The 26,587-nt window shown below is 38.7% G+C and overlaps 1 protein-coding gene across 2 annotated transcripts in view; it reads left to right on the forward strand.

The window, feature by feature from the left end:
• MRPL22 (mitochondrial ribosomal protein L22) overlaps positions 1 to 26,587 on the forward strand; it is a 34,471-nt gene that overhangs the window by 1,358 nt on the left and 6,526 nt on the right. The window contains exons 3-6 of one of the 2 annotated variants that reach the window (XM_058721184.1): positions 13,779 to 13,895; positions 14,093 to 14,225; positions 18,669 to 18,734; positions 19,969 to 20,046. In XM_058721184.1, coding sequence (XP_058577167.1) covers positions 18,714 to 18,734; positions 19,969 to 20,046 — 99 coding nt within the window. In that variant the 5' untranslated portion in view covers positions 13,779 to 13,895; positions 14,093 to 14,225; positions 18,669 to 18,713. Of the gene's footprint in view, positions 1 to 13,778; positions 14,226 to 18,668; positions 18,735 to 19,968; positions 20,047 to 26,587 lie in introns of both variants that reach the window. The other variant, XM_058721176.1, reaches the window with a different exon arrangement.

Raw genomic sequence — 26,587 nt, forward strand, 5'->3', positions numbered from 1 at the left:
ACTTACTTTTGTTGAATATGCTGTCCATTTATTTGCTTCTTGGCTTTTTCATGCTGTCCCTTAATTTCTTGTCTATAATATGAGTTCTAATTATTTAATTTTTTTTTCAACGTTTTTTATTTATTTTTGGGGCAGAGAGAGACAGAGCATGAACGGGGGAGGGGCAGAGAGAGAGGGAGACACAGAATCGGAAACAGGCTCCAGGCTCCGAGCCATCAGCCCAGAGCCCGACGCGGGGCTCGAACTCACAGACCCGCGAGATCGTGACCTGGCTGAAGTCGGACGCTTAACCGACTGCGCCATCCAGGCGCCCCGAGTTCTAATTATTTAAACCCTGTTCAAATGTTTCCTTAGGAGGTTTCTCAGATCCCACTAAAAAGGAAACAAATTAATCCCTCCTTTTAGCATGTGCCTCTTAAATAGGGACTTCATGTTAATGTGTCTGTGCCCTTTACTAGCTGTATACCCTGGAGAAGTAGCAACAGTTCTTGTTTCTCTTTGTAGCTCCAGGTTATGGTCTTGCACAAAGTGAATATTTTGTTAATGTTTGTCAGCTTAAATTGTCCTGCACTGACTATACTGGGAAGCTCTGAGCAAGCAACTTAAGCAGTTTGGCCTCAGTCTTTTCATCTATGTAATACAAAAGGGTTCAATTTTGCTAGATAATCATTAAGGCTCTTTCTGGTTGTGAAAGAGTATAAATAATTTTGTGAATCCCTGGTCTGGACTTTCTAATAGACAAATGGTTATGTAAAAACTAAATAGAGAAGGTAGAATTAATGCTCATGATAACTCTATTAAATCTTAGAGATTTTCTAATTCAGTGATGAAACTTCATTGCATATAGATGGCACTCAGTTAATGGAAATGAACTGGAAGAAGCAGTCTGTGTAGAATGAGAGAATGTGGTAGGGCCTGTGGCAATTAGTAGAGTGCATTCCTCATCTAAAGGCATTGAAATGAGTTAAGAAAAAGTGCTAACCAAATAAAACTTTTCTGTAGGCTGTATTTGGTAGTGGAATGACAGTTTCCAGCTTTTGAATTCCAAGTCTCCCCATTTTACTGATGGATGCGTTTGAGAATTTTAATGACTTACTGAAGGCTACACAGTTAATACAAGTCAAATCTAGGACCTAAACAAAACATTGTCTGGGTGATGAATCAGGCCTGCAGATGTGTTTTGTTTGGACTACACAGGATTTAAAAGCTTTTGAAATTTAAATTAAAAAAACTGGCAGCTTCTTATAAAAATCCAGGTTTCCAGATTATCTTTTGCAATACAAAATATGGCAACAATTTTCTAGAGCTAAAAAGTGTACCACTCTTTAGATAGGGCCTATACTCTTCAGTTTTCCTCATTTAAAAAAAAATTTTTATTATATTTATTTATTTATTTATTTATTTATTTATTTATTTATTTAGAGAGAGTGTGACTGGGCAAGGGGCAGAGAGAAAGACACAGAATCTGAATCGGCGCAGAGCCTGATGCAGGGCTCGAACCTGCAAGCCATGAGGTCGTGACCTGAGATGAAGTTGGATGCCCAACTGACTGAGCCACCCTGGTGCCCTCAGTTTTCCTCATTTTTTAACCATGTGTAAAATCCTTCACTTATTCCAAGCCCTCTTATTTATGTTACCTGGCTATTCCCTGTATTCTTTAATTCATTCTACAAACATATGTGTAGTGCCTTATGTGTACTAGGTACTATTCTTTTTTTTTTAATTTTTCACATAATTTTAATTATCATATCCATTCTTCAAAAAATATACATATATAATTTAATTATTTATATGTAACTAAAATATTATACAGTCAGTGAATTATATAGAGGTAAAATCATACTATTTATTTTGATTCTAAAACATCAAAAGGTATTAACTACATCAGACGTTATAAACTGTCCAGCCTAGTCCAAATGAATTATTTATTGCATGTGTACTCCAATATGTTTTTTTTTTTTTTTTTTGCCCCCAGAGTGTGTTCTGTGGTTGTTAGAATTTGTTAACAACATTTAAAAATTTCACAAAGAAACCCAGATTTTCAAACTTTTGAAATAATAGTAATCTGGCAGTACTGGGCTACACAATAATTGTGTGTGTGTGTGTGTGTGTGTGTGTGTGTGTGTGTGTGTGTGTGTGTGTATTCCTTGGTATGCTTCTAGTTAGGAAGAAAAATAGTAAATCCATGATAGTTTTTAATAAAAAATGTAGAGGCATAGTGGCCTCATATATAAAACATACTCTCTTAAAGTTTTAGAGGTATCTGTGTATGTGTGTGTGCATGTGTGTTGTGTGTGTATATGTATATATATGTATATGTATGTATATATGTATGTATATATATGTGTGTGTATATATATATAAATATATATATATATACATACATATGTATATGTATATACTTTTTAACAACTTGGATTAGGGGAATATACAGAGTAACTTTGTCACAGTGTACTGGGGAGGGATGCAAGGCCCAGTGAAAGAGCTAGAAAGCATGAGTTTAATAATGATGGTTGTGCCTATTGTTTGTTAAGGGGGCTTTGACACATAATTTGAATTCTGAATCCAGCTAGATTTCCTGAAAGTGGATAAACTAACAGTCCTAGGTGTAGACCACTAAATATATAGGAAACTAAAAATTAGATAATGCATATTATAACAATTTATAAAATAAAAATTTATAAAATAAAAAAAACTGAATAGATTTAGTAGACTGTGCCCAAGATAATGGCTGAGCATCAGACATGTCCCCCTGAAAGGCAGAAAAAGATTAAATGAAAAATATGAAGCCAAAAAGAAACTCGTAAATTTTTTAATTTTTTAAATGCTTATTTATTGTTGAGAGAGACAGAGTGCGAGTTGGGGCGGGGCAGAGAGGGAGACACAGAATCCAAAGCAGGCTCCAGGCTCCCAGCTGCCAGCACAGAGCCTGACGCGGGGCTTGAATTCACGAACTGTGAGATCGTGACCTGAGCCGAAGTCAGACACTCAACTGACTGAGCCACCCAGGTGCCCCCCGCCAGGTACTGTTCTTTTTTTTTTTTTTTTTTTAATTAAAAAAAAAAATTTTTTTTTTAATGGTTATTTATTTTTGACAGAGAGAGAGAGACAGAGCATGAACGGGGGAGGGGCAGAGAGAGAGGGAGACACAGAATCCGAAGCAGGCTCCAGGCTCTAGGCTCTAGGCTCTGAGCTGTCAGCACAGAGCCCGATGCGGGGCTTGAACTCACAGACCACGAGATCATGACCTGAGCCAAAGTTGGACGCTCAACCAACTGAGCCACCCAGGCGCCCCTCCCCAGGACTATTCTAACACTAGAGATTTTGCAGTGAACAAAACCAGAGTAATCCCTCACAGTCTATTGAGGAAAGCACTTGATAAGTAAAATGTAGAGTGTATTAGACAATGACAACTGCTTAGGAGAAAATGTAAACAGAAAATGGGAACAGGTAGTGTGTATATATTGGAGCGGGGTTACAGGTTTGGATAGGTAAGTCCTCACCAAGAAGATAACATTTGAGTAAAGATGTGAAGGAAATGAGGGAGCAAGCTATCAGAGGAGCAGATTTTGGGGAGAATATCACAAGTTCAGTTTGAGGCTTATTAAATTTGTAACATCCAGTAAACTTTCAAGTGTAGATGAAAGTAGGCAATTGAATATATATGAGTTTGGAATTCAGGGAAAGGATGTCAATTCAGGAGTCATCAGTGCATGAAGAGTGTTTAAAGCCATGAGACTGGTTGACTTCACCATAGAGTGAAGTAGAAATTACAAGAGTACAAGGATTGATTCCTGAGGCAGCCAGCATTTACAGATCTCTCTCAAAAATAAATAAACTGGGGCGCTTGGTGGCTCAGTCGGTTGGGCAGCCAACTTCGGCTCAGGTCATGATCTCATGCTTCATAGGTTCTAGCCCCACGTTGAGCTCTGTGCTGACAGCTCCGAGCCTGGAGACTGCTTTGGATTGATTCTGTGTCTCCCTCTCTCTGTTCCCCTCCCCCGCTTGCCCTCTATCTCTCAAAAACAAATAAACCTTTAAAAAAAAGTTAAAAATTTTTTAAAATAAAAATAAGTAAATAAGTAAATAAACTTAACAAAAAGGAATGTGGAATTTAGGCATTTGGTCCTTCTTGGTTTACATAGTGAGAAAATCTGGCTTATTAATCATCCACATGTGTATGGCATAATAACAGAAACCTTTTGGAACAGAGAAGTCATGCTCCCTAGTCTGCAAAAACTTGCAGCAGGGGTCAATTTTTGCCCCTACCCCCACCTCCAGCCCCCTAGGACATTTTGCAATATCTGGAGACATTTTTCGTTGTCCCAACTCAGGCCAGGGGTGCTACTAGAGTGGCTAGAGTTGAGGGATCCTACTAAGCATCCTACAAGGCACAGGATAGCCCCCACAACATAGAATGATCTGGCCCCAAATATCAATATTGCAGTGGTTGAGAAACTTCTGAGTTTACCATGGTCCAAAGTTGCTGGAATTTTGTTTGCTTGCTGAACTCTTGTTTCCTTGTGTGATTATCCTTGACTTTAACCAAATGAAATTATATTGAATTATGACAATATACATATCACTTCAGCCATTTATTTTAGATGCTAATTGAGACAAGATGGAGGATGTTCTTTTATTCAATTTCAAGTGTGGGATTAACGGTGTTAACAGAAGTAATTTTGGAACAAAGAATTTTTCACCTTGATGCACTTAATAACCTGCATATAGTAATCTCAAGATCGAGCCAGAGGCCAGTCATATCTTCACTTGGGATTTGGGTATACCTTGCACTAGATTTCAAGATGAATTTTGAGTAATACATAGGAAGTATAATTTCTGAAATTGTGACCTTAGAAACTTTGAGATCTTGTTTTATCTGAATTCTTAATCCTAAAATTTGCTTTGTATCTGCCACTCTTCAATGTCTGATGACTGTGGGAAGAATTTGAAAAGTGATAGTCCTTAAGTATCCTTAAGTATTGGTAGATAGAAGACACCAGAGTTAACAGGAGTAAGGAAATTCATATGCTGGTTCCAGTATACCACCCACTTTCCGTTTGAGCTCTGGCAGTCTCACCAGACTGTGGGCACCTGTGTGTGTGCTTGTGTGTACAGGCATTCTGGAGACTTGGTTCATGCCTACCTTCCTTCATCCAATTTACAGAGGTGCAGTGAAGCTAAAGGGATTTGGGCTTCCCAGTAAATGTGAGGATGTTGTAAATATCAGTAATGGTCCTTGAACTTCAAAATGATAAAAGTTGATCTTCGATGCCTTTCAGTGTTTTTTTTTTTTTTTTAAGGTTTTAACTTGCTTTGATTTTTTAGAATGCTAACAATAAACTAGATTGCTAGGCGGACCTAAAATTTAATGTTTGTTGGAAAACAGTTTTATAGAAGGAAATGGATTCTAGGAATAGCTCATGTTATCATTTGTTAATTCCACAAATTTCCTTTTCTTGAATCCGCTTTCTCTAGTGACTCTTTGCAGTATTTCTTACACAAAAAGGTCTCAAAAGTTGTAAGTTTTGAATTACATAGTTAAGTTTTGAGTTACGTATTTTCAATTTACCCCATGATTGCTTCATTTTCTGCTTTAATTCCAATAGTTGACCAGGAGAGGGCGTGTAAGAACTTTTGTTTTAATACACTTCTGAATTAAGTACTCTGCTTGGAATAATAATTTAATTTAATTTAATTTGATTACAATTGTTTTGTATTTGCCTGGTAGTTCGTTTTTTGAACCATCTGAACCCTGAAAGTATTGTAGGTATTCAGAAAGTTTTGTCATTGTTGATTCATAATGTGTTTAATTTATTAAGCACCATATGTAATTCACTAAATGTGTATTGATTTGAGTACAAGACACTGTGTTAGATATGATGTATACAGAAGGCATGGGCCTCACCTTCAAGCATTCTTTAAGACTGGTTAGTGTAATAGTGGTTTCACAGAAGAAGAATTAAATAGAAGCCAAGAGGCTTGTGTTTCTGTAATCCTGCTGTCAACAATGAGATTTGAGACAGAATTAAGGTTCAGAGAGACCCTAGAGATGATACACTCCAATTCCTCTTTTCATAAAGAAGCTGAGGACCAAAGAGTGGATAAAGTTAGTGTACCCATGAATTACAGCTTCAAGCAAACGGTCATGATTCCAAATGTGAGAAGGTTTGGAATTGTGTGATAATAAAGTTTACAGTTCACAGTGTTCATTTTTTCTGGAGACTAGGAGAGATGAACTGTTCAGAGGGCCTTATTTAAAATTAATACTAGGAATGCCTGGCTGGCTCAGTCGGTTAAGTGTCTGATTTTGGCTCAGGTCATGATCTCATGGTTTGTGAGTTTGAGCCCTGTGTTGGACTCTGTGCTGACAGTGCAGAGCCTGCTTGGGATTCTCTCTCTCTCCCTCTCTCGTTGCCCCTCCTCCACTGGCACACACATTGTCTATATCAAAATAAATAAAATAAAATTAAGGGCGCCTGGGTGGCTCAGTCGGTTGAACGTCCGACTTTGGCTCAGGTCATGATCTCACGGCCTGTCAGTTCGAGCCCCATGTCGGGCTCTGTGCTGACAGCTCAGAGCCTGGAGCCTGCTTGGGATTCTGTGTCTCCCTCTCTCTCTGCCCCTAACCCACTTGCATTCTCTCTCTGTCTCTCTCAAAAATAAATAAATATTAAAAAAAAATTTTTTTAATAAAAAAAATTAGAAAAAATAAAATAAAACTAGCCATCAGTGTTTATTATGTGCTAGATGCTGTAGGGTACAGTATATTAATTATCCACTATCAACAGAATGAAGTGGGTATTATTCTCATTCTGAAAGTAATAACATCAATTTTATTGAGCCCTTTTAAGCGTCAGGTTAAGTACTTTACTTAAAATATCTTATTTGAGCTCCTTAAGAAGCCTATGAGGTAATTACTGTTATTACTCCATCTACTGATGAGGAAACTGAGCTCGAGAAAGTTATGTGACTTTCCTAAGTCCATTTACCTTGTATTAAAGTTGGGATTTAGACTCAGGTTTACTTGCCTCCATAGTCTCTGCCCTCATTACTTTGCTTATGGTTTTGCTTTTTTTTTTCTTTTTTTGGAAATTCTGCCCTCTAGCATCATGTCTCCTAATTTTGTACTTTTTTTTTTCAACGTTTTTTATTTATTTTTGGGACAGAGAGAGACAGAGCATGAACGGGGGAGGGGCAGAGAGAGAGGGAGACACAGAATCGGAAACAGGCTCCAGGCTCCGAGCCATCAGCCCAGAGCCTGACGCGGGGCTCGAACTCACGGACCGCGAGATCGTGACCTGGCTGAAGTCGGACGCTTAACCGACTGCGCCATCCAGGCGCCCCTGTACTTTTCACTTAAAATAGTGGAGCCTATATGTGGATGGAAAAGGTTTAGTCAAGTATTTAGATAGTACTGATCTTTTTTTCTTTTTTAATGTTTATTTATTTTTGAGAGAGAAAGAGAGAAACAGAGCGTGAATGGGGGAGGGGCAGAGAGAAGGAGACACAGAATCCGAAGTAGGCTCCAGGCTCCATGCTGCCAGCCCAGAGCCCGATGTGGGGCTCGAACTCATGAACTGTGAGATTATGACCTGAGCCAAAGTCGGACACTTAACCGACTGAGTCACTCAGGTGCCCCAGATTGTACTGATCTTAATATTGGGATGTAAAATGGTGAATTTGAGGTAGAATAGGAAAAATGAGCCAGTAGGAGAATAGGTTTTTTAAATTCTTTAGTCCGAATGATTTAAAAACTAAAAGACTTGGCTAAATATATCATCCAATTGCATAAATTGTGTGAAAATCTGCCACTTTACAATAGTTTTGAACATTTAAGTCTGGGTTAAAGATTTACTTAGTATCCATGTGCCAGATATTGTCCTTAGTGCTGGAATACCGAAGATGTTATACTTGCCCTCAGAATGCTCAAATCTGTACACTTACTATAGGAACTCATTCTTCTGTAGCCAACTTACAGTACCATAGTACTAACTCACTGTTGCATGGTTGGCAAGAGGAGAGTACTTTTATATGCTGTTGAATTTGATTTGCTAGTATCTTTTTGCGAATTTTTGCATCCATATTCATCAGGGATATTGGCCTGTAGTTCTCCTTTTTTGTTGGGTCTCTGTCTGGTTTGGGGATCAAAGTAATGCTGGCTTCATAGAATGAGTCTGGAAGTTTTCCTTCTCTATTTTTTGGAACAGCTTGAGAAGGATAGGTATTAACTCTCCTTTAAATGGCTGGTAGAATTCCCCAGGGAAGCCATCTGGTCCAGGACTCTTATTTGCTGGGAGATTTTTGATAACAGATTCAATTTCTTCACTAGTTACAGGTCTGTTCAAATTTTCTATTTCTTTTTTGAATTTGGGAAATGTGTGGGTGTTTAGGAATTTGTCCATTTTTTCCAGGTTGTCCAGTTTGTTGGTATATAATTTTTCATAGTATTCCCTGGTAATTCTGAGGGATTGGTTTTAATAAATCCATTTTCATTTGTGATTTTTATGTATTTGGATCATCTCTCTTTTCTTTTTGAGAAGCCTGGCTAGAGGTTTATCAATTTTGTTTATTTTTTCAAAAAACCAACTCTTAGTTTCATTGATCTATTCTACTGTTTTATGATTCTATATTTTTTATTTATGCTTTGATCTTTATTATTTCTCTTCTTCTATTGGGTTTGGGGTTTCTTTGCTGTTCTGCTTCTAGTTCCTTTAGGTATGCTGTTAGATTTTGTATTTGGGATTTTTCTTGTTTCTTGAGATAGGCCTGGATTGCAGTGTATTTTCCTCTTAGGACTGCCTTTGCTGCATCCCAAAGGGTTTGGATTGTTGTGTTTTCATTTTCATTTGTTTCCATATATTTTTAAATTTCTTCCTTAATTGCCTGTTTGACCCATTTGTTCTTTAGTAGGATATTCTTTAACCTCCATGCATTTGGAGGTTTTCCACACTTTCTCCTGTGGTTGATTTCAAGTTTTGTAGCATTGTGATCTGAAAGTGTGCATGGTATGATTTCAATTCTTTTATATATATTGAGGGCTGTTTTGTGACCCAGTATGTGATCTATCTTGGGGAATGTTCCATGTGCACTTGAGAAGAAAGTATATTCTGCTGCTGTAGGACGTAGAAGTCTAAATATATGTCAAGTCCATCTGGTCCAGTGTATCATTCAGGGCCATTGTTTCTTCACTGATTTTCTGTCTAGATGATCTGTCCATTGTTGTAAGTAGAGTATTAAAGTCCCCTGCAATTACCACATTCTTACCAATAAGATTGCTTATGTTTGTGATTAATTGTTTTATATATTTGGGTGCTTCTGAATTCGGTGCATAGACATTTATAATTGTTAGCTCTTCTGATGGATGGACCCCATAATTATTATATAATGCCCTTCTTCATCTCTTGTTACAGCCTTTAATTTTAAGTCTAGTTTGTCTGATATGAGTATGGTTACTCCAGCTTCCTTTTGACTTTCAGTAGCATGATAGATAGTTCCCCATCTCCTCACTTTCAATCTGAAGGTGTTCTAAGGTCTAAAATGAGTCTCTTGTAGACAGCAAATAGATGGGTCTTGTTTTTTTATCCATTCTGATACCCTATGTCTTTTGGTTGGAGCATTTAGTCCATTTACATTCAGTGTTATTATTGAAAGATACGGGTTTAGAGTCATTGTTATGTCTGTAGGTTTCATGTTTGCGGTGATGTCTCTGGTCCCCCTTAGGATCTCTTGTAGGGCTGGTTTAGTGGTGATGAATTCCTTCAGTTTTTGTTTGTTTGGGAAAACCTTTATCTTTCTTCTATTCTGAATGACAGGCTTGCTGGACAAAGGATTCTTGGCTGCATATTTTTCCTGTTCATCACATTGAAGATTTCCTGCCATTCCTTTCTGGCCTGCCAAGTTTCTGTAGATAGGTCTGCTACTACCCTTATGTGTCTACCTTTGTATGTTAAGGCTCGTTTACCCCTAGCTGCTTTCAGAATTCTCTCTTTATTCTCGTATTTTGCCAGTTTCACTGTGATATGTCATGCAGAAGATTGATTCAAGTTAAATCTGAAGGGAGTTCTCTGTGCCTCTTGGATTTCAATGTCTGTTTCCTTCCCCAGATTGGTGAAGTTCTCAGCTATGATTTGTTCAAGTACACCTTCAGCCCCTTTCTCTCTCTTTTCTTCATCTGGAATTCCTATGATACAGATATTGTTCTCTTTGCTGGAATCACTTAGTTCTCTAATTCTCCCTTCATGATCCAGGATTTTTTTTATCTCTCTTTTTCTCAGCTTCCTCTTTTTCCATAATTTTATTTTTTGATTCACCTATTCTCCCCTCTGCCTCTTCAATCTGCACTTTGGTTGCCTCCATTTTATTTTGCACCTCATTTATAGCACTTTTTAATTCATCATGACTGTTTTTTAGTTCCTTGATCTCTGCAGCAGTAGATTCTCTGCTGTCTTCTATGCTTTTTTTCAAGCCCAGTGATTAATCTTATGACTGTTATTCTAAAATTCTTGTTCAGTTATATTGCTTATATCTGTTTTGATCAATTCTTTAGCTGTCATTTCTTCCTGGAATTTCTTTTGAGGAGAATTCTTCTGTTTGGTCATTTTGGTTAGTTTTCTGTCGTTTGTGTGTTCTAAAAGTTTGTTATGTGCTCTGCACCTGTGAGCACTGCTGTATTAAAGGGGGTCATATACTGTCCAGGGCCTGGCCCTTCAGGATGTGTTTTGGAGACTGTTACTTGCTCTCTGTTGTTGTGACTTTGGTTATTTTTTTCCCCTACTTGTAGTGATGTTTTGGGCCCTCCACCAGGTGTGCTTTGATTTGTGCCTTGAAGTATCCCTGGAAAGGAAAACAAACAGATAAACAAACAGAAAACAAAAAACACACAAGCACACAAATAAAAAAAAAAAAAAAGAAAGAAAGAAAAAAGAAAAAAAAAAACCCCAAAAGCAAAAAACCAGAAACACCAGCTATAAGTAAAGAACAGGGTGGAGGTGGTGCCCATGGAAGATCACATACAAAGAGAGAAATGACAGGGAATGGGTGGGGGGGAGGGGAATAAACATTGATTAGGTAAAGAGACTAAACGGCTTAATCCAGAGAGAGAGAAAGGAAAATAAAGAAGGAAGCAGGGGAAAAAGCAGATAAAATTACCCAGACAGTGAAACTATACAGCTTGATTATTCCAGAGAGAGAGAAAGGAAAGAAGGAGGTGATCCATGTGTCAAGAGAATGGGTTAAATATGTCTGTTTATACAAACCAACAACCAGAGTAACCAGACTAGAGGAGGGAAGAGATAAGAAGGAGAAAAGGAAGGAAGAATATATCTATATAACAAGAATTGTCTGAGAGTTAATCCAGGCGATGCAGCAGCGCTGGTCAGGAGGAGGGGTCCCTCTGGTTCCTCAGTGTCCATCCCGCTCCGGTGGATGCGCAGTTACCCGGCACGGAGGGGCGTGGTTTGGTGTACACGGTTCTCACCTCCACTGTGAGCCCGAGGTTGGATCCCTGAGGCCCTGCCTTGGTGGTGGTGGGGTGAAAAATGACAACCCCCCAGTCTCTCCTCCATTGACCCGGTGTCCCAAATCACTCTGTTCGAGCCGTCCTCACTGTGCTGCAGGCGCAGACGAGGCAGTTTGCCCTGCTCTGCCGACTCCTGTGCCCTGCGCTTGGCTGGGATTCAAACTCCCGCTCTGTGCGCCCTGGTACTGGGGAAGCGCCTCTCCATGCCGCCGGATCTGTGGTCCCTTCTGGCTTTCTCCTGTCCTGCAGCACTCCAGGGAAGGAATCACTTTCTCCTACTGCGGACTGCGCCCCCGACCTAGGCACCGAGCCTGGGGCTGGCTCCCCTCCTCCCCAGGTGCACCAACAGGGCAGCCAGCCCCAGTCCAGAGAAAGCCCCGCAGTTAGAGATTGGATCTTTCTCCATGCTGCTCTGAGGTTTTTCTCTTGTCCAGATACAGTCCTATGCTTCCCCAGCCGCTCTTTCTCTTCCCTTTGTCTGTCCACAGAAGGGGATCCCTCCCTTCCATTCATTTTATCTCTCCCAGTTTGCAATCACGCACCTATGGCCTGTCAGGTTGTCCCCGTGTATCCCTGGTAGCGACTCAGTCTCTTTTCCTCCCAGTCTCTTCAAGAACAGAGAACTAACATAGTGGGGAGGGGGCGCCTGGGTGGCTAAGTGTCTGACTCTTGATTTTGGCTCGGGTCATGGTCTCACAGTTCATGGGTTCAAGTCCCGTGTTGAGTGCTGTGCTGACAGCATGGAGCCTGCTTAGAGCATGGAGCCTCTCTCTGTCTCTCTCTCTCTGCCTCTCTCTCTCTCTCTCTCTCTCTCTCTCTCTCTGTCTTTCAAAAATAAATAGAAACAAAAGACAGTGGGGAGAATGGTTGGGAGAAGGGATCACGTGATAGCTCGCAATGAGGTGACATTTGAGCTGGAGTTTAAAACCGGACAAACATTTCATTCAGGAGATAATGATTGAGGAAAAAACAATATGATCAAAACCGTAAAGACACGAAAGTATGTGGTTTGTTCAGGGAACAATGAACATCTGTGTGGCCAGGCCTAAAGGTGAATGAGCCAAGATGGCAAGGTTGGGGTTAGATTATAAAAGGCCTTGTGTGTCTTGCTGGGATTTTAGACACTGTATTCTGCATAGCATGGAAACACCAAGTTTGTGTGTTACTTGGATATCCCCAGAGATACAAAAATAGATAATATGATGAACCCTCTTAAACTCATCACCCAACTTCAATAAGTTACTCATGGCCAATCTTGTTTTGTTCCCTACTATGTTCCCTACTCTTTCCCATCATATTTTGAGACAAATCCCAGACACTATATTATTTAATCCATGAATATTTCACTATATATCTCACTAAAAAGCATCAAATATCCAGTTAATATTCAGATTTCCAATGGTTAAATCACTGTTATACTTTTTAAATTGTCATAATCTACACATTGAAATTAATTGATATTGCTCTTAAGTCTCTTAATTAGTAGGTCCTTTTTTCAGCTCTTTCTTTTTCCCCTTGTAATTTATTTGTTGAGGAAAATAGGCTATCTTGTAGTTTGTACAGCTTGGATTTTGCTGAGCACATCCCTTGTATTGTTTAACATGTTTTCTCTCTTTGTATTTCCTGTATTGAATCTAGAAGCCCAATTAATTCAGTTTTGTTTTTTGCAGAAAAATTACTTAATGGGTGGTGGGTAGTGTGTTCTTTCATCAAGAGGTACATAATGCCACCTTTATTAAGTTCTTAGGGATTACAAAATGATGCAGTTTGTCTTGCCTCCTCGGCAAAGTTGACTAATTCTACAGAGCAGGTCAGGGATCCAATGTATCTTCCTTTTTTTTTAAAACGTTCATTTATTTTTGAGAGAGAGAGAGAGAGAGAGAGAGAGAGAGAGAGGAGTGCGAATGAATGAGCATGAAGTGAGAGGGGCAGAGAGAGGGAGACAGGATCTGAAGCTGGCTATGTGCTGACCACAGAGAGCCTGATGTGGGGCTTGAACTCACAGACCACAAGATGATGACCTGAGCCAAAGTCAGACGCTTAACCAACTGTGCCACCCAGGTGCCCCGTGTCTTCTTTAAGTCTGTTTTAGAACTGAACTGGCTTATATTGGAGAGTCAATATTTTTTGGCCAGTCAGGGCAAGAGATCATGGGTTAATATCTGTTTACTGTTTGACTTATGCTAATCTTTAACTTTTTACTTTTTGTTTTTAAAATTTTAAAGACAGAGAAACTAAAATCTAATTTTAAATTTAGGGGGGGAGAGGGACAGGGCTCTCAGCATGGAGCCAGACTTGGCGTTTGATCCCATGACTCTGGGAACACAACCTGAGCTGAAATCAAGAGTCGGATGCTCAACTGACTAAGCTACCGGTGCCACATAACTGTTTACTTTTAGCTTTCAGTAAACTGACTCGTTGTGAAATTTTATGTAAAGTTGTTCTCTGTTAATGAATACATCTAGACTGTTTCCACTTGTGATACTAAATAGTTTTGATCAAAATGGAGCTAATGTGGTTCAGCAGATACCTAAGCTCTGGAAAAGATTCTAAGTGTGTCTTGTTTTACAGACTTCTTTCACCTCACGTTTTACCCCAGTCACATATCCACACAACTGCATCTCTGGACGTATCTCGAAAATGGGAAAAGAAGAATAAAATTGTTTATCCTCCACAATTGCCTGGTGAACCTCGGCGACCAGCAGTAAGTTTGTGGCTAGAAATAATCTCTTAATTTTGATGACGAGCTCTTACTCTTAGGTGGCTAGCAATGAGTTACTGTTCTATGTGAGGAAAGGGAAAAAGCATATGGCAATTTTGCATGATCGTTTGATTGATACAGAAAATGTTCTGGATTTACCTCCTTGGTATTGTTAAAAGGTTGTTTTGTTTACTTGTTTGCCTTGACTTTACCTTCTGTATGGGGGCCTTAATTCTGAAACTAAGCTAATAGCTTGAGGCATCCTGATAGATTTTTTACTCTTAGGAGGCTTGCTAATGTATTCTTAGTAATGGAGCATGAGGAGTTGGAAAGGATGACTTAAACCATTGACCATATTTAAATCATATATATATGGTTTTCTAGTGTTTTAAATTTGGACATAGACGCATTAAGTTGTGATTTTCTGTGTGTTTGTAATTCACAGACTTTTGAATTAAAGTTTAAATTTAATCACTGGATTCCTTTCAGAGATACTGAGTTTTATCTTTAGTTGCTCAGAATTCTTTTACCCTCTCCAAACTGCTGGTGAGTTGTCTAGTCTGAGATAGAAGACTCGCTTCACCGACCGAGCCACCCAGGCTCCCTTCATTTGCTTAATTTTTATATGAATTTGACAGCATGCATTTCATTAGGATTTAGTTGCTAAGTATTGGTCTGAATTAGTACAGTATTAGGTTTTCTTTCTTTTTTTTTTCTTATTTAGGGAGTTAATTTATTAATTTAAAGAGCTCCCACATTGGGAAATAGGAAAAAGAGATGCTAATAGTTTAAACAAGTAACTTAAAAAAAATTTTTTTTTGATTAAAAATTTTTTTTAATGTTTATTTATTTTGAGAGAGAGACAGAGAGACAGAGTGCGAATGGGAGAAGGGCAGAGAGAGAGGGAGACACAGAATCTGAAGCAGGCTCCAGGCTCTGAGCTGTCATGACAGCACAGAACCCCATGCAGGGCTTGAACTCACCGTGAGGTTATGACCTGAGCCTAAATCAGATGCATAAGTGACTGAGCCACCCAGGCACCCTTAATTTTTTTTAATGTTTCTTTTTGAGAGAGAGAGTGCACACGTGTAAGCGGGAGAGGGGCAAAGAGACAGGGACAGAGGATCCGAAGCGGCTCTGTGCTGACAGCAGTGAGCCCTATGAGGGGCTTGAACCCAATGAGATCATGACTTGAGCCAAAATTGGATGCTTAACCAACTGAGCCACGCAGGCACCTCTAAACAAATAACTTTCTATCTTTCATGTTTTATCTTGGCATCAGAACTTAAAAGTTAGATTTGTGACAGAATCTATGCTGTTAAGTATTGATTCCATTTTATAATTAACCAAAATTTAGAAAAAGTTACATATGTGTACAAATATCATAAATAATTTCCTATTGTTAATGAGCTTTCTTCTTGAGCTCTTTGAACTTAGATATTAATTGAGAAAGAAATCAGAGCATTTGTCAGGTTCAAAATCTAAAAGTAAAATTGTGTATTTTGTAGTAGTAATCTTTTAGGATACTAAAACAAATGCACTTCAGGATATATCCGAAGTGGCAAAATTCAAGTAGTAAACAGTTGAGATCACAGATTTTGAGTGAGTAATCCTTTTGGGAACAAACTAGGACTCTTAGAAAATACCTTAACATTTTCTGAGTTTAAATAGTATTTGGTAAATTGACATTGGTGCATCATTTATACCTGTTATGACTGAAATATTGATGTCCTTCATTAAATACCTAGCTTAATAATAGAATAATTTGCACATCTAGCCACATAGCTCTTATACTATGATTTTGTGCCGTGTGACCTTTTACTTGTCAATCTGCTAACTGCAAACATCTTAAAAATTAGTTTTATCCCTAGTTTAAAAGGGGGTCAGATAATATTTACAATTTTAACTCATTCTGATCTTCAGCATTGAAATATGCAGTTAAATAATAGTGGATCCATAGTGAGTAAATCCTATAGCAGTAAGTTAAAATGAATGTCATCAATTTAGGCTTTTTTTAGGCCATTCCTCTTATTTTTAAGGCTGTTTTCCTAATTTAGCTAACACCAATTTCCAAATAATAGAGATTCCTGTGTAGACTTTATCCAACCTATGGCTTCACATGGTACAGAAAATGAGCCAGAGAGAAATTAAATGGCTTTCTTCATAATAGTCATATCTTGTTAATTTGGTCTTGAGTTTACTTTTGCAATATCTTTGAAGAAAACTATGTTAAATAAGTTAAAAATGCAGTGAGACTGTATCAAAACTGTTTCGACAACCATTTCCATAGGAGACATTTTTTTTATTTTTTATTTTATTATTTTTTTTAATGTTTATTTTTGAGAGAGAGAGAAACAGACAGAGCATGAGCGGGGGAGGGGCAGAGAGAGAGGGAGACACAGAATCCGAAGCAGGCTCCAGGCTCTGAGCTGTCAGCACAGAGCCCAACGTAGGGCTCGAACTCACAAACTGTGAGATGGTGACCTGAGCTGAAGTCGGACACTCAACCAACGGAGTCACCCAGGCGCCCCGGAAACATTTTAAATTTATGGATTAATTGACATACTGAGAATAAGTCATACTTACAAGTCATTATATGGATCCCATAAAGCTCTAGTTTGGACTTTTATTAGGTGCTACGTTTTTATCATTTGAGTTATTATGTGCATTTTAAAACAAGTTAACTTCTTTAAAAGTTATCAAGGTAGACATTTCATAATTTAGACTTTTACCTCATTTCAGTAACTTTTTTGCACATTATATCCTAAGTTAACTTTATCTAATTTACTGTAGAGGTTGGTTAATAATGACCTCTAACTTGATCTTGTGACCTTCAACTTTGCCACTTTATGTATTTGCTATGATAGGTTTGTCTGGTTTATCTTTAGAAAATGCACTGAGACATTGCATCTGCCTAAAGTAAATGCTGAGCTTTTTAGTTTTCAGAGAGCATGATTGAATAACTTTCTTCTTCTTCTTCTTTTTTTTTCTTTTGTAAATACGTCATTCCTTTTTTTTCCCCATGCTCCTTCCAGGAGTACAGTATCTTTTTTACAAAATTGGAAGACAATCACATACAATTCAGGTTAGGAGATAGCCCACCATGGGAAACCAAGAATTGAAGGGTTTCTATATCAAAGATTTTACTGAGTGTATTAATTTTTGCAGATGAATATTATCAGTCATGACAGTTCTTCTTTCCCCTCCAGTGCTCCCCAGGACACTTTATTGCTGAAAACGTAATTAGGCTATTGCTACAGTTTTCAGCCTGTCAGCTTCTATTGCAACTGAAATGAAATCTGCTCCATATTAAAAGATGGCCACTTGAGAAAACTGCTGTTTCTAAGGCATTTGAAAATTTCCAGCAGGAGTCAGAATGTTAGGAAGTTCTGAGGTTTCCTTGTTATTGTTTACCTTGACAAATGGTTTCTAATTTTTTTAAAGGGACAATATGGTGTAATATGGTGGAAGGAATGTAGGTTTTACAGTCATAGGGGAACTTTAAAGATACACCTGCTAGACATTGTATTTAGGCATTTCATATACTTCCCTGGATGGCACTTTGACTTCCAGCTTTGTCTCTTACAAGCTTTGTGGTCTTGGATTAGTCACTTGATTGTTCTGATTTTTACTTTATGAAAATAAAATTAGAGTGAGAGCGAATGAAATAATGGCCTTGGAAAGTACTTTGTGAGCTGTAAATTGTGTAATGGATGATTGAGTAAAAAAATTAAATGGGATATAGCTGCCACCATAAATAGAAGATAATAAAGATCTGACCATGTGCTGAGGCACTGTAGAATGCTTCCTTTACATAGATTATTTTATTTAATTCTTACTATATTTTTATGGGCTTGGTGCTGTGATCTTCATTTTAAAGAGGAAACTTAGAGGTACAGAGGGGTTAAATAGCTTGGATTCTATAGCTAGTAGATGGTAGAAGTAGAATTCAAATCCAGGTAGTCTGCTTCTAGATCCTGTGCTCTTACCAAATAACAAAAATGTCCTATGAAAACAGGTTTTTTTGGTCCATTTCACCATTATTCTCCTCACTGAGGAAAAAAGGAAACTTTGGTCTTGTTGTACCTTTTCCTTTGTTCTTTTTAGCCAGCCAGCTAAGTGTTTTCAAAATAAATTTTGAAAGTTATTATTTTATATCAAAACGAAATCTTTTACTATTTCTCTGGATAGAAATGTTGCAAATATGGCACAAAGTAGCCAGGTTGTAGTTCTGTTTCTGCCTTAATAATCCTTTTAACATAGTGATAATTTGGAAAAATATAACTTTAGTGTAGGGAAAAATAATCTCCAAATTCTTAATAATGTTTTTATTTCCTGTGGCAGTATTTTCATTAGACATAAAAAGTGAAAGCTTTATTAACAGTGTATGTTATTGTTATTTTGATCAGTTTGCTAACTTTTTTTTTTCTTTTCCCTGTTTGCAAGGAAATCTACCATTGTCGAAGGCAAATAAAATACAGCAAAGACAAGATGTGGTATTTGGCAAAATTGGTAAGCTAAAATGACTATAAAGAAACTAAAAATTTTCTACCAGGATTTGAAGAATTGAAAAAAATTTGCCCTGATTTCTCCAAAAAGTGAGAAATATAATTACATGTTCAGACAGTCATAAGTAATCCACAAATGATTGCCCAGAGATGAGTGATTTTGCTTAATGTTTACCTTTCTTCTGAGAAACTAAATCATGTTGGATACATAGATATTTAGAAAAAGGCATCAGGAATCTGGCTATACCCTAAGAGGATCCAGGAAGCAAGCTTATTTATCTTAAAAGTTGATTCAACCTATTTCAAAACTGTTGCTGTTTAAGATTTTTCTCTGGAGAATGAAATTTATGTATAAAAGAAGGCAAAGCCCTAGATATACATATAATATATTTATCCTGTAGGAGAGGGAGATGCCTTTAATGCTTAGTGTGGTCCTTGCCACTCTGTGATCTCTCTCTCACATCTGCTCTCTTAATATTACGGAAACATTTATAACCTAAGTTTTATGGTTAAAATGTTTAAGTTTGATTCTTTTAATAATTTTTTTTTAAGTTTTTATGGGGTGCCTGGGTGACTCAGTCGTTTAAGCGTCCAACTTCGGATGAGGTCATGATCTCACGCCTTGTGGGTTCGAGCCCCACATCAGGCTCTGTGCTGACAGCTCAGAGCCTGGAGCCTGCTTCAGATTCTGTGTCTCCCTCTCTCTCTGCCCCTTCCCCACTCGTGTTCCGTCTCTATCTCTCAAAAATAAATAAAAATGTTAAAAAAAATTTTTTTTAATGTTTTATGTTCAGAGAGAGAGAGAGAGAGAGAGAGAGCAGGGGAGGGGCAGAGAGAGAGGGAGAGAGAATTCCAAGCAGCCTCCGCACTATCAGCCCAGAGCCTGATGTGGGGCTCAAACTCAGGAGCCATGAGATCATGACCTGAGCTGAAACCAAGAGCCAGATGCTCAACCAACTGAGCCATCCAGGTGCCCCTAACTTTGATTTTGACTTAAAGAGGATGGCATCCCTTCTCAAATATCTTTTCTTCTTTGCCTGCATTTAGTTAGCTGTTTTTATTTTTATTTTTTTTAAATGCCCCCTAGTTTTACTGAGATATAATTGACATATAACTAGTTAGCTACTAGTTAGAGTTATTTGTGTTATGTAAAAGGGTTTACTTTTCATTGAAAAGAGAACATTGACTTTTTAAACAAATTTGTTTATCTTCTCTTGCCTGTTACCCTTTAATTCTAGATACGAGGAATGTCCATTGACCAGGCTTTGGCTCAATTGGAATTCAGTGACAAAAAAGGGGCCCAGATAATTAAAGAGGTAAACTAAGATTTGTGGGGAGGGAATGCATAGCTGTCTTCTGGTATTAGTAAGCTCAACCTCAGTCCTGAATTCTCTGGTGTAAATGCATAGTTCGTATAATACAGATTCAGGGCACTCAGTTTTATTGATGTCCTTATACCTTAGGAATGTTGTATGCCCTAAGTTTTTTGTTTTTTGTTTTTTCCTGGAGATGCTTTTATTTGCACCATTTATTCATCTTTTTACTGTCTATGAAGTGATAAATCTTTCTTTTATTTATTAAAAAATTTTTTTTAACATTTATATTTATTTTTGAGAGAGAGAGAGAGAGAGCGAGCTAGTGAGAGCAGGGGAGGGGCAGAGAGAGACAGAGACACAGAATCTGAAGTGGGCTTCAGGCTCTGAGCTGTTAGCACAGAGCCTGATGCAGGGCTCAAACCCATGAATAGTGAGATCATGACCTGAGCTGAAGTCAGACGCTTAACTGACTGAGTCACCCAGGTGCCCCTGAAATGATAAATCTTTCTTTTAATGATTTGGGGCTTGATAGATTTTTTTAGACGACTTTTTTTTTTTTTTTTTTTTTGTCATTTCCACAATTGAGAGCTTATGATTTTATAATTAATTGGGTGGAAAGAGCACTGGCCTGGGACCCAGGAGACTTGGAGTCTAATCTTTTCTGTGACAGATTCTATCATGATGATGGGCACAACATTTAACCTGTCTGGTTCCATTTTTCTTATTTGTAAACTGGGTGGAATTGCTTAATGATTTCTAAAGACCTTTCCAGTTCTGAATGTAGCTGAATCAGTATGTACAAATGGGCTAATGGTATTTGAACCAGCTCCTGGTTTCATTGATCTGTTCTATTGTTTTTTTAGTTTCTGTATCATTTATCATTTATTTCTGCTTTAATCTTTATTATTTCCTTCCATCTGCTGGCTTTAGGCTTCGTTTGTTCTCTTTCTAGCTCCTTTAGGTGTAAGATTAGGTTGTTTATTTGAGATTTATTTTGCTTCTTGAGGTAGACCTGTATTGCTATATACTTCCCTTGTAGGACTGCTTTTGCTGCATCCCAAAGGTTTTGGACTGTTGTGTTTTCATTTTCATTTGTTTCCATGTATTTTTTAATTTCTTCTTTGATTTTCTGGTTGATCCATTTATTGTTTAGCAACATGTTGTTTATCCTTCATGTATTTGTGGTCTTCAAGATTTTTTTCTTGCGGTTTGACTTCTAGTTTCATAGTGTTATGGTCTTTAGAAAAGGGGCATGGTATGATTTCAGTCTTTTTGTTTTTGTTGAAGTCTGTTTCGTGACCTAATATGTGATCAGTTTTGGAGAATGTCCCATGTACACTTGAAAATAATGTGTATTCTGCTGTTTTAGAATGGAATGGCCTAAATATATGTTAAGTACATCTGGTCCAGTGTGTCATTCAAAGCCACTGTTTCCTTGTTGATTTTCTGTTCAGACGATCTGTCCATTGACAGATGTTAAAGTCTGAGGTGTTAAAGTCCCCTAGTATATTTTAAAAAATGTTTTTTAAAAATTTATTTATTATTAGCACACATATGTGAGGGCCAGAGAGAAAGGGAGAGAGAGAATCCCAAGCAGGCTCCCTGCTCAGTTTGGAGCTTGATGTAGGGCTTGATCCCACGACCATGAGATCATGACCTGAGCTGAAACCAAGAGTCAGATGCTTAACCGACTGAGCCACCCAGGAACCCCATGACCGTAGTATTGTTGTGTTATTATGAATTAGTTCCTTTATGGTTTTTTTTTTTTTCCTATTTATTTATTTTGAGAGAGAGAGAGGAAGAATGCACAAGCAGGGGAGGGGCAGAGGGAGAGGGAGAGGGAGAATCCCCAAGCTGACTCTGTGCTGTCAGCGCAGAGCCCGATGTGGGGCTCAGTCTTGTGAACTGCAAGATCATGACCTGAGCTGAAATCAGGAGTCAGATGCTTAACTGACTGAACCACCCAGGCACGCCCTTTTATGTTTGTTGTTAATTGTTGTTATATATTTGGGTGCTTGCATGTTGGGTGCATAAATATTTGCAATTGTTATATCTTCTTGTTGGATTATCCCCTTTATGATTATATAATGCCCTTCTTTGTCTCTTTTTACAATCTTTGTTTTAAAGGCTAGTTTGTCCAACATAAGTATGGTACCCACCTTTCTTTTGGCATCCATTTGTGTGATGAATGTTTCTCCACCCCCTCACTTTCTTTTTTATTTAATTTTTTTTAATGTCTATTTTTGAGAGAGAGAGAGAGAGAGAGAGAGAGAGAGCCAGAGTGCGAGAGGGGGAGAGGCAGAGAGAGAGGGAAACACAGAATCTGAAGCAGGCTCCAGGCTCTGAGCTGTCAGCACAGAGCCTGACGCAGGGCTCGAAACCATGAACTGTGAGATCATGACCTGAGCCAAAGTCAGACACTTAAATGACTGAGCCACCCTGGCTCCCTATCCACCCCCTCACTTTCAATCTGCAGGTGTCTTTAGGTCTAAAATGAATCTCTTATAGGCAGCATACATACAAGATTGTATTTTTGGTTTTTGTTTCTTGGGGTTTTCTATTAAACAAGTTAAGGACAGGGGTGCCTGGGTGGCTCAGTTGGTTGAGTGTCTGACTCTTGCTTTTGGCTCAGATCATGATCCCAGGGTCCTGGGATCGAGCCCTGCATCAGGCTCTGGGCTGAGTGTGGAGCCTGCTTAAGATTTTTTATTGCTCTGCCCCTCTCTCCTGCTCATGCTAATGCTCTCTCCTTCAAAAACAAAACCTCCTCTCTACCCACCCCCCAAAAAAAAAAAACAAGTAAGGATGGGAATTCCTTGTTTATTTATTTATGTTTTTTATAAAGTTTTTTTAGTGTTTATTTTTGAGAGAGAGAAAGAGCGTGGGCATGGGAGGGGCAGAGAGAGGGATACATAGAATCCGAAGCAGGCTCCGGGATGCTGCTCCCACGAACCATAGGATCATGACCTGAGCCAAAGTTGGATGCTTAAATGAATGAGCCACCCAGGTGCCCCATATTTATTTGTTTATATTTTTTAGAGAGAGCACACACACGAGTGGGGGAGGGGGCAGAGGGAGAAATAATTTTTTTTTTTTTTTTTTTTTTTTTTTTTTTACTTCATGTTAGTTAGCATACAGTGTAGTATTGGTTTCAGGAATAGAACCCAGTGATTGATTCATCACTTACATATAACACCCAGTGCTCATCCCAGCAAGTACCTTCCTTAATGCCCATCACCCATTTAGCCCGTCTCCCCCACCACCTCCCCTCTAGCAACCCCCAGTTTTTTCTCTGTATTTAAGAGTCTCTTATGGTTTGCCTCCTTCTCTGATTTTATCTTATTTTTCCTTCCCTTCCCATTGTTCGTCTGTTGTTTCTTAAACTCCACATGAATGAAATCATATGGTATTTGTCTTTTCCGCCTGACGTATTTCACCTAGCATAATACACTCTTGCTCTATCCACATTGTTGCAAATGGCAAGACTTCATTCTTTTTGACTGCTGAATAGTATTCCATTGTGCACACACACGTGCACACGTGTGTGTGTGTACACCACATCTTCTTTATCCATTCATCAGTTGATGGACATTTGGGCTGTTTCCATAATTTGGCTATTGTTGATAGCGCTGCTATAAACACTGGGGTGCATGTGTTCCTTCGAATCAGCATTTTTGTATCCTTTGGATGTATACTTAGTAGTACAACTTCTGGCTCATAAGGTATCTCTCTTTTTAATTTTTTGAGGAACCTTCATACTGTTTTCCAGAGTGGCTGTACCAGTTTGCATTTCTCTTGTAAATTAACGACTTCTTTTGTCTTGTTGCTTTTAAGATGTTTTTATTTATCACTATATTTTGCAGATTTAATTATATTGTATCTTGATGTTGGCTTGCTTTTGTTGATTTTGATGGGAATTCTCTGTGCCTTCTGGATCTGGATGTTTGTCTCCTTCCAGATTAAGGAAATTTTCCACTATTGTGTCTTGAAATAATTTTTCTCCCCTTTTCTCTCTCTTCTTGTCAGAGTCCTATAATATGAATGTTATTATGTTTGATGGAGTCACTGAGTTCCATAAGTCTGTTCTCGTGTTTCATTCAGCTTCATTATTTTCCATTATTTTGTGTTCTAGGTCAGCTTCATTATTTTCCATTATTTTGTCTTCTAGGTCATTAATTCGTTCCTCTGCTTCTTCCAGCCTCTGTTCATTGCTTCAAGCATGTTTCTAGTCTTGTTTATTGATTCTTCATTGCTTCAAGCATGTTTCTAGTCTTGTTTATTGATTCTTCAACTCTGATTCTTTTTTTTTTTTTTTAACTCTTATCACTGTAGTAAGGGTCTCACTGACGTTTTCTGTTCTTTTCTGAAACCCATTGAATTTTCTTATGATTGTTGATTTAAATTCTCCATCAGGCATGTTATATTTGTTTCATTTAGATCTCTGGCTGCAGCCTTATCTTGTTTCATTTGGGATAAATTCCTCTGTCTTGGCATTTTGTCTAAGTCCCTGCCTTCTTCGCTCTGTTAGAAAAGCCAGTTATGGGGTATCTGGGTGGCTCAGTTGGTTGAGCGTCTGACTCTTGATTTTGGCTCAGGTCAAATCCCAGGGTTGTGGGATTGAACCCTGCATCAGGCTCTGTACCGAGCCTGCTTAAGATTCTCTCCCTGGGGCACCTGGGTGGCTCAGTCGATTAAGTATCCAACTCTTGATTTGGGCTCAAGTCATGATCTCACTGTTTGTGAGTTTGAGCCCTGCATTGGGCTGTGTGCTGACAGTGTGGAGCCTGCTTGGGATTCTCTCTCTCCTCTTTCTCTCTGCCCTTACCCTGCTCACCCTCTCCCTCTCTCAAAAATAAATAAACATTAAAAAAAAAAAATATTTTCTCCCTTTGTCCCTCTCCCCCACACATCCACTCTTGTGCTCTCTCTCTAAAACAACAGCAACAAAAACACAAAGTAGTCAGTCTGTCTCCTACTCCTGAAAGTAATGTCCTTGTGAAGAAGAGGTCAAGTAGTGTCCAGGGCCTGGTGCTTCAGTGAGTGTCTCTGGTGTGTGCTCCATGTGCTCCACTGTTGTGTTTTGGCTGCTCTATCCTTCAGGCCAGTCGTCTGCAGAGGCCCTCCTTGCTTGTTATGGGCAGTGTTTTGTCCCTGGCCTGAATGTGGTGAGTTTTAACTAGATGTGCTCTGGTCTGCTTGTGAAATGAGACCTGAGACCTGATACCAACTCCACCAGAACTGAGGACTTGCAGAACTCTCTCGTTGGGAGACATGATGTGGGCAGGGGTTTGTGCTGGTCTCATGGGGGAGGAGCCTTTCACGCTGGGACCAAGGCAAGTGTGGCTGAGAAGGACAGTCCCACAAAAGCACAGGGGATTGGGGTTTGGCAGTAAGTTAGGCAGCCATTGTTGGCACTGAGCTGCTTCCATCAGGTGGCTCTGTGTTTATGCTGGGGGACCGGGAAGGAAATGGTGCCATCTAGCTGCCTTGTTCCCAGAGAGGCATCTCTGTGAATGCTGCCTCTCAGGGACATGCTCTGAGAAGAGCAATAGTCTCCCTACTGTGTGCCCCAGGCGCTCTTTAGATAGCTGTTTCCATGATGTGGGTCGCCGGGTTGTTTGCCTGCCTTCTTTCTAGGAGCAATGTGGTGCCCTCTGGGGTTCTTTTCTAGCCAAGGCTGCTGGCCTTTAAAAGTCCAGGCTTTAAGTCCCACTGGTTTCAAGAACTCACAAAATTTAGCACCTCTCGTTTTCCAAACTATTGGCTATGGGGAAGCATTCTAGTGTGTTCCCCTGTGTGCTCCTCTCTCTCTTGCCCTTCTCTGCGACCAGAGCTCCCTCCTTCTGCAGCACCCACTATCTGTTTCTCCCTCAAACCACAACACTCTACTTTCTACCTTCTTCGATGTGGATACATGGTGTTCTTATTTCAAAAAGCTGCGATGAGGACATCTGGGGATATCAGCATTATTTTCTATATTTCAGTTAAATCTCACTTAGAGCCAGATCTTTTTAGTTTAGTAGTTCAGTAGTTGAGATTGATGGATTCAGACTTTTAAAAGGTTCCATTGTAATGCCTATATTTAATTCAGTTCAGAATGCAATTACTAGTATCTTTTGTGTACTCAGCTTTTTATTATATTCTCTAAGTGAGTAAAAGATTGGTTTCTGCTATTTTTGACAATTGTCCTATTTTTAAAAATGGGTTCTGGAGGAGGTTAACTTAATTCAAAATATCTACAGAATATAAATTTAATAATTCTTAAAATTTTCAAGTATGATTTTCTCTACTTGTCTGATGTTGTTTAATGGTTATTTTGGATCCAAAGTTTGAGAATTTTCAATAAGATTTAGCTCTTAAGCTTCTTGAACTTTTTGACAAGTCTCTTGACTCAAAGACATAATAGTGTTCATTACCAAGGATACTGTTACCAATGCTGCCATTTCCTCCTTTGCATCTCATACATTCTACTTTAAATTTAGCAGGATGGACTGTGTTTCTTGAATTTGCAATTCTTGTCTGAGGAAGGAAAGCTCAATGT

This window comes from Neofelis nebulosa, chromosome 1 (assembly GCF_028018385.1).
Source record: "Neofelis nebulosa isolate mNeoNeb1 chromosome 1, mNeoNeb1.pri, whole genome shotgun sequence".
Lineage (NCBI taxonomy): Eukaryota > Metazoa > Chordata > Mammalia > Carnivora > Felidae > Neofelis > Neofelis nebulosa.